The sequence below is a fragment of the Eretmochelys imbricata genome, chromosome 1, assembly GCF_965152235.1.
Source record: "Eretmochelys imbricata isolate rEreImb1 chromosome 1, rEreImb1.hap1, whole genome shotgun sequence".
Taxonomy (NCBI): Eukaryota; Metazoa; Chordata; order Testudines; family Cheloniidae; genus Eretmochelys; species Eretmochelys imbricata.
In genome coordinates, this window is record NC_135572.1 from 261,469,729 (window position 1) to 261,478,385 (window position 8,657).

The 8,657-nt window shown below is 40.2% G+C and overlaps 1 protein-coding gene across 1 annotated transcript in view; it reads left to right on the plus strand.

Annotated features, from left to right (window-relative positions):
* RFX4 (regulatory factor X4) overlaps positions 1-8,124 on the plus strand; it is a 107,537-nt gene extending 99,413 nt beyond the window's left edge. Inside the window, exon 19 of the mRNA XM_077833337.1 lies at positions 7,852-8,124. Within this exon, the coding sequence (XP_077689463.1) occupies positions 7,852-8,124 (273 nt within the window). The remainder of the gene's footprint in view (positions 1-7,851) is intronic.
* The last annotated feature ends 533 nt before the right edge of the window (positions 8,125-8,657 follow it).

Sequence of the window (8,657 nt, forward strand, 5' to 3'; positions counted from 1 at the left end):
AACACAATAGCATTGCATTAATGTATAAGAACTAGGAAGTGACTCTGATTGGACACAGAATGCACAACTCACATCTCTAGTTTCACTGTCCAAAGAAAATGTCATGTAAATATAAGGACAATCCTCTTAAACCTGGGACCGCCAGAGCCAAAAGCATAAGCCTCTGTAGACTGAGGTAAAGGACTGTGGCCCTGATGCCAAAAAAACACTTACGCAACTGCTTAAGACCATTCCTATTTAGGACAGCACTTTTAAGCATGTGTTTAAGTCTTGTGCTGAATAGCGATATGTTCCAGAATTGGGACCTACTTCTCATAGTTAGAAGCTGAATCAAAGTCATATGTTCTATAGATCTTCATGGATTAGGCAGAGAGGGAAAACAACACATATTGAATAGTGGATGACACAAACATTGCCAGGCCAGTGCTCAGCACGTGTGACAGACCATGAAAAATGTGTCCCATGAGTTTCAGGACAGGTGGTAATGCTAGTCTTTGATCTCCTCGTTGTGTTTATAGTGACAGCAATTTGGGGCAGCACATGGTTTGTTCAGTGCACACTGATGACTGGATCTCTACAAATGTTTATCTGTTTAAGGCCACAGTTCCCTTGGAACCCCAATATGGCAGTAGTTTAGTTTATTGCATGAGTTTAATGTGGGCAGCGAAGTGCCTGGAGGTCTACTAATGAAACAGGATTATAACCCACATGTCTGTGGGTATATGTGACTGGACACACCTTCTGCTAGATAGCACACGTGCATGTTTACCTGTGTACCTTCTCATAAATAACCTCTTCGTTCCTGCTAATGCTCACTGTGGTGTGGGATACACTGGTAGCACTGGTAACTCTAATACTACTATGCTCCATGGGTGAAATTTGGGGTTGTACCTCTAAGAAGCACAGCAGAGAACTAACGCCCTGGGGTTGAGGACAGAGGTTAAGGTTGCTTTAAGCCATGGTTGCACTTTGCATGGGCTGTTCCAGGACTGGAGAGGCCCCCAACATAACTTAGTCCTGAAGTCCTGTCTAAGTTACAGTAGCTTTGCAGGGCTGCCCTATGGGCTGCAGCACTGCATGAGCAGCCCTGCCTCTGACATTCCCTTCACAACCACTGACATGCCCCGAGGCCAGGTTTTGTGAGGGGTGGGGAGGTCCATGGAAGGCAGTCTTACTCCTGTCTATTTGCGATGCTTGCTCCAGGGGAGTTCTCTTCCACCTGGAACTAGTTCTTTTATACTCCCTTTACACCCTTCTTGCCTGCCTTAATGGGGCTAGAGAAGGGATGAGAACCTCACCCCAAGTGCACTATATCCCTACACAATAGCTTTCCCTTTTCCATATGTCCTCATCCCCCAATAACCACATTATAATCCTGGAAACTGTAATACCCATTAGAATCAGCCTGTTTCCTTATATTTAGTCATGACATTAAGAATAAATAAGGACCAATATGTCCAAATCCCATTTAAGAAACTTGAATTATTGTTCTAGAAGATATGAGTTCATAACTGTCCATCAGACTGTTATTTACTCAATTGAAATAGTCATGTACTTCTATTGGAAAGCAGAAAATGACATTTTAAAAAGTAAGCATTGGTAACGTTTTCAAAAGCCCCTAAGTCCCATTTTCAAAAGTGCCTAAGTCACTTACCCTACATCTGTGATGGGCCAAGACACACCAAATCTAGCTTTGTACAGAAAAGAGTCAAATTAAAGGTTAGAAAGGAACAACCAATCCATAAATAGCTTTTATTATTAAATTCCATTAGATGTTACTGTACAACTTTCCAAAAAGTTCGTTTGTAACCAGGTCTTTAATACAGATATAACTTTTGACTAGGTACTTATGAATCCTAAAGATAATGTTTGACGTATATAATAATGACTTCCAATGCTGCTCAAAAGTGTGAGCTAATGCAATATAAAGTTAGAGCTGCGTTCATAAGGAAAATATTTTGCTATTTGGACAGAGACACCTTTCACCTTCTTGCATAATCAACCGGCTTGCTAAAGGGTAAGGATAAAGAGATTATTCTTCAGCCTTGCTCTGAAGGAACTCAGACTCCTTTGTTGGGGGAAGACACTTAACATAGTATTTTCTAAAATAATACTAAAAGAAATTGAGTTAATTTAAAATTTTTGCGGAAAGGCCTTAACAATAATCAGCTTAAAGTCACCCAAACTTAAAGGAGTTAGTGTTTCTTGTCTAGTTTAAACAGCAGTAGTAGCAGTGAGTGTGAGTTGACCCAGAAAATAGTAATTTCCTGTCAAGAGCCCTCCAACAAATGTCGCTTTTATATCTGGCAAAGATCACTAGGCCCCAGTGTTTTGAGTTCAGCATGCTTAAGCACTCTTCATTAAACCGGATGTAAAGTGTGAAAGGTGATTCAGGCAGCCTGGGCAGGCATCCGCGCAGATGGCTATGCTTTGGACACTCCAACAAGGCTGAATAGATGCTTCATTGGTTGAGTTAATAGTCAGGCAGGGGCCAATGGGTACTTTAAAAATATTGTCTTTCAATGGTCTCTTCACTGTAGGGAAAAAGAAGTCACTGACTCATTTGCAATTAGCTGACCTACCATTACAAAACTTTCCATGTTGGATTCAGTCATAACAGAATTTATTGTAAAACAGTAGATATTTGGAGTCCATATTATTTTCAGGCAATTATTCTTTTTATATTCGTGACACATTCATAAACACAGCTGCATCTGGGGTATTTGACTAAACAGAAAAGCAGCATACTGTATCCTGTCCCCTTATGCTCAGTCATTAGCCCTTGCTCTCAAGTAAGCCTCACTGCGACATATTAACTGAAAGTGGGAAGGCAGATTAGCTCTCCCTTTCAATGCATTATGGAGTTTGCTCCATAGGCCAAAGCTTAAATCCAAAAATGGCATCTTTTTCATATGTTCATCTACTCTACCTGCCAAGTGAACTGCATTGTGTGACTCCCTCATACAATGATGACATGGCATGACCCGGAGAACCTGTGAGGTTTCCCTAGAGATCGTTCGGTTTCCCTTGAACGTTGTTGAAATTTTAGAAGCTTGCTGTACATCCCAGAGAGAGCTTCTTCTGGAGTGTATAAGGTCCTCGTTCTCAGTTCATGCAAGGAGGTGAAGTCCTGGCTTTGAATCCCAGCCTTTGCCTCACATCTTCCAGTAGGAAATTGTAGCATGTCGGGATGGCAGAATGTTCTAATCTGATTAGCAAGAGGGAAAGTTGTTTAGAACATCAGGAAGAAAAGATTTTTTTAAGCCAGAACACTGGCTCCAAGTGTAACAAAACTTCAAGTTAACATTAAATTCTAATGTGAATTAAGAAATAAATCAATCACAATGTTTATAAGACAAGATCTTGATTCGGCCAATATAGTATTTTCCCAATTTAGCTCTAGTTCAGGCCAAGCTTCACACAGTGGGCCCTGGAGAGTACACATTTTTCATTTAAATTATCCCTGAAGCTTTTACCTTTTCCCATATGGTTCATCTTTATCCTTGCACCCAGTGACATAGGACAATTTGTGAACATTGCTCCTAAGGGGCTTCTGAGGCTAGGAAGGAGAACAGCTCACAGCTTTGGCCACTATAGAGTGGGACATTGCGGTTGATTTAATGACCTCCTCTGAACAGCCCTAGCCAACACATTAAGTTGGCTACAGATAAGGCCCTTTGTTTTAAGTTTTTACTGATTTTTACTGAAAAATTCCCAGGTTTTACAAAAGCTGTTATTCTGTTTTTACTATTTTCACCCAAATTTTGGACCACACAAGTACATGAGACTACTGATTGTTACATTACATTAGGTAGATGTGTTTATTTTAATAATAAATTAGTCTAGGGTGAATGAGAGGCTGTCTGTTAAAGTAAGGCAATGCAGTGGAAGACACACACATATATGCATGCATGTGCATATGGGTATGTACTGTTAATGTACAGTTCATCAAATAAACTACAGCATTAAACTGCTTTACTTTCAATACTCTGATTTTTCTCTATTTGTTGCTTTTTTCTAGACTCCCATCCCCCAATAATAATCTCAATATTTACCCAGAAAACTGTGAAGTAATCTTTTGCACTGATTTTTGCCCATTTTTAAATTTTTGTAATAAACACTGACATTCCTGTGAAATTTTAAACAAAATAGAAACTGAAAACAAAGGGCCTTAGTTACAAAGTATTGTTTGACTGTACTCTATGGCAGCACATTTGTACAGCTGGACATACGGTAGAGGTGATCTATATTTCCTAGCATCCCCATATGATTGACTGAATGAATTTCAGAGGGATTTTACCTTCCCACGTCATATATTGCTTATGTGGTCCAAGAATATTTAGTTCTTGAGCATATTAATGGAAAAGATCTTCCAATGAGTTTTCCACCTGACACTTTAAAGATATGAAAAGTTTTTAAACTTTACCTGGAACTACTTAGATTTTATTTAAATATTTATAATTTCTTTGACAGACTGCTCTAAAATCTCTAATCTTTACCAACCAGATTACTACCCCATTAAAGTAGACTGCCATGGTCCTAAATTCTAAGCCTGATTCAGAGACTGACTCCCTCTGTGGCCTTAAGTCCCTTAATGTAAAATTTCAAGACTTGATTTTCATTGGTGTTGAGCACCTGCAGTTCTCATTGTCTTCAATGAAAGCTCTAGGTACTCAGCATTGAAAATCAAGGCCTTTAGGGTGAAATAACGGCCACCGAGTTTTCCTGTCAAACATTGTACAGGAAAATATAATATGCTACATGTGTAGAGATGAGAGCCATGTGATAAAGTGATAAGCCATGTGTTAAATGAATGCATCATGCATCTCTGACCTCTTCACCTGCCCTCTGCTAACTAATCCCTCTCCCCAGGATTTAGCTTCAAACTGCTGCTGCCATAAAAAGCAGCTTACAATAGAAAAGTTTCCCTCTTTTCCTTCTAATGTACCCCTACTCAAAATTATTACATATATCACTACATGGTCCATGACTTGTTTTCTGCCTCCCAGCTATAGAGGGCAAACTCTGCTCTCTTCCCTTCTGTCCTGCCTTCAGCCTGTCTTCTTTTTAGCAGGAGGCAGATATCATCCCCCTCTGTTCTTCTGTTTCCAGCTGTCCCTTTAGACAGACGGAGTGTAGAAAGATTCTTTTCCGTAACTCACCATCCCACCTCTTTGTAGAAGCTCTCCAGTTAGCAGGGCTAGTCAGGAATTTTCCACCTGAGTGATTAGCTCACAGAAAAAGCCCTTTTTGCAAAATCAAATTGTTTTGTGGGAAAACTTCCCATTTTGCTAAAGAAAATTATTTTTCTGGCAGGGAAAACTGAACTCTCCAGCTGCCTGCCTGCAGAAAGTAAAATGGATAAGAGTCTTCCAGGTGGGCAGCCGGCAAGCTAAAAAAATCCATTTCAGTTCTCCCAAAATGGAGTTTCCCATTTGTGGAAAATTTTCAAATTGGGATAATTTTTTTTTAAATGTGATATTTTTCACAGAAAGGGATCTCCGGATTTACCAGTTAGTTCCCTTCTAGGTGGACAGACCTTAGCGCTTCTCTGCAGAGGCTGGGAGACAGGCTTGTAAACATTTAAAGGGGACAGACCGCCTTTTTCTAAAGGTCCTTTTATCTTTCCTCTTTGGAACGCAGTAGAATGAGCAGGAAGTGTGACATTTTAAGACCTGCTGTTTATTGGATAATGAGTTTCTTGATTTGAGTTGTGACAAATTTGGCTTATTTTCTGCTTGTGGACTATCTTGCAACAGTTATTGTTTTCCTGACTGTATTTGAAGTTTGAATTTAATGATTTGTTTGCAAACCATTTCTTATTCTGTGGATGAATTGCAAACATTAGTATTTAATACTCAACCTATTAAATATAAACTCTGTTGATGTGATAGATTAGATAAGTCACATGGTTTTGTTTGGCTCCTGATTGAATAGGTAGGCTTACACTTCTAGTGCATGTGTTCACATGTGCAAATTTAGGCTCCAATCCTGCTATCTGATCCCTGTGGGATGACCCTACCCTTATGCAGAGCCCCACTGGCTTCAGTGGGACTCCATATAGGCATAAGGGTCCACTCATATGGATCAACTTGCAGGATCAGGGCCTTTTAAATTCAGTTTCAGAGAATATTAGTGCACGCAACTTTAAAATACACTTTACCTGAACATATGTGTGAATAAAGCTTGAACATTTCGAATGTTTACTAAGAGTCTCTTATAGAGAGTTGCTATGGTTTTGGCTGTCATTGCTGAGTAATGGCATAGCATTCATGAGTAGAAAATGCTCCGTTCAAGGCTGAGAAACCTCTCATCTCCCTGTGTAACTTCCTACTATTTTTCCTCTCTCTTTATCTCAAGATTTCACTTATCACTGCCCCTTCTTCTGTTGCCTACCCTGGTATGTCTATTCCCATATTCTTTCGTAGTTAGCACCAGTTCTTATCCATAATACCCTCTCTCTTCCTTCCCTTATTTTCCCCAGGTTTGCTTTCCATTAAAACAAATCTCCCTTCTTCCAAGGCCTCCAGCCCCAAATGCTGACCTTCCTCACAAAACAAGTTCATCCACTTTCTGCCTGGTCTTCATCTTCCTGCGGCTGCCTCAGGAGTCTGCCTCTCTGCTAGTCCCCCTCTGCACTGTCCCTCTCTCTGTCAAGACAATGCCTGTGGCACCAAACTACCACCTGACTCTCTCCAGAACGTCTGATCTGTCACTATGCACTCTTTACCTCCTTCTGGATGATGACTTTGAAATTCCTCAGGTGGCTTAGACCTGATTGTTAAACCCTAGTTTCTCTCCACTCAGTGAGTCTATTCCCCATTTACAATGGAAAAACTCCTTGCCTCTAAATATGGAGGGTGTTTGGCGATCATTGCCAACCCTGCATTTAAATTTTTCCCTCTTTCCAGCAATACCTACTCATCTTCCAAACAGTGTTCCCCATCTTCCATCACCATCCAACCCACAACTCTCCATAATCTGTAGGCTATTTTGGATTAATAATACTTATGCTCCTTTTTCTCCAGGAAGTAGTACCATATTCTCTCATTTTCTGTCTGCTTAATTGGCTTCCTCTTCATCTCTGAAACTAATTAATTACAATTTCCTTCATTCTCTTTAAAATTCACAATGGCCTCCCACAAGTGGTACTATCATCCCTCTCTGTCTTTCTGTCCACCTGCTGCCCACCTACTTGCTCCGCTCCTCCATTCAGGAGTTCCTTTCTGTCTCCACCACATGATTCACCACGATTTTGTATTCCTCTTCCACTTTCATGCCCAGCCTGTCCACTGTTGTCAAACATCTACCAGTGTGGGACAGACTTTTATTTATATTTCCCATTATGAAAGTTACTGAACTCCTCAAACTTGGTCAGCCTTGGTATAATCGAAACATGCATTGCTGGTCAATCTGTTCCCCATTCTGTTCCATCTAAGATCCTCCATCTAATCACTTCCTGTCTTTGAGCCTGATCTCCAATGCCCTGCACGTAGTGTAGTTAAATCAGAAGGGTGGAATATAACACTCACTTTGCCTTGCTGTAAGTGACCACGCAAGGTGTAGGGCGATGAAGAATTAGGCCCTTTAAAGTCTGATGTTTCAACATTTGTTTTTCTTTAGCTCTCAGTTAACAGTCTGTAGAACATCTCAAGTGGCACACTATAAATGTTCGATAAAAATAAAAGAGAATGTATTGCTAAGAATATTTACCATTATGAATTTACTGATGACCTTTATAGCTCCTTAACAATAGTTCCTACTACAAAGGCAACATGTATGCTATTGCCTGTTCTAACTTTTTTTTAATGTGTGTGTTTAACATTTTTAAAATTTGTTTTTATTTCTAAGTACCCTTTCAACAGCCCGACATCCAGGATGGAGCCCTGTTTGATGAGTAGCACCCCAAGACTGCATCCAGCCCCTGTAACTCCTCGCTGGCCAGAAGTCCCATCAGCAAACACGTGCTACACAAGTCCATCCATGCACTCCACAAGATATGGAAACTCTAGTGACATGTACACGCCCTTGACAACTCGCAGGAATTCTGAATACGAGCACATGCAACACTTTCCTGGCTTTGCCTATATCAATGGAGAAGCCACCACAGGGTGGGCTAAGTGAAAATGACTCATACAGCATGAGCCCCTATATCTAATAAAGACAGAAAAACTTTATATCTGGCTATTACATGGGACTTTATCTGAACATTCGTTAACGGACTTGAAGATAGAATCGATCCTGGACAGATAATTTTAGTTCATAATCTGAACATACTGCAGACCAGTGTGATGGCGTGTTCCTGTAACAAGATTTAACTGTTACTATAGAGCATTATATTGGCCAAGCTGTGCCTTTTTTTTCTTCTGTGGTATGGTCTGGCCCTGTTGTGATGTCAGTTTCACTGAGCCATTCTCCCCCTCCCCCCTTATTGACAAATGTTAATTAGTCTTTAAGGAAAGATGTTAGAGAGAAATCTATTTATAATTTGAGATAAAGACAAAAAGTTGACCATAACAAAGCTCTGGCACCTCTACTGGGTTCTTTAGAGACATTCTGTCAGGTCGTTACTTGTTGTCCTAAATTCCTTTTTTGGGCTCCTTAAATGGTATGTGTTGTTATAGGCTTCAGTTTACACATAACTTTGTATATTGATG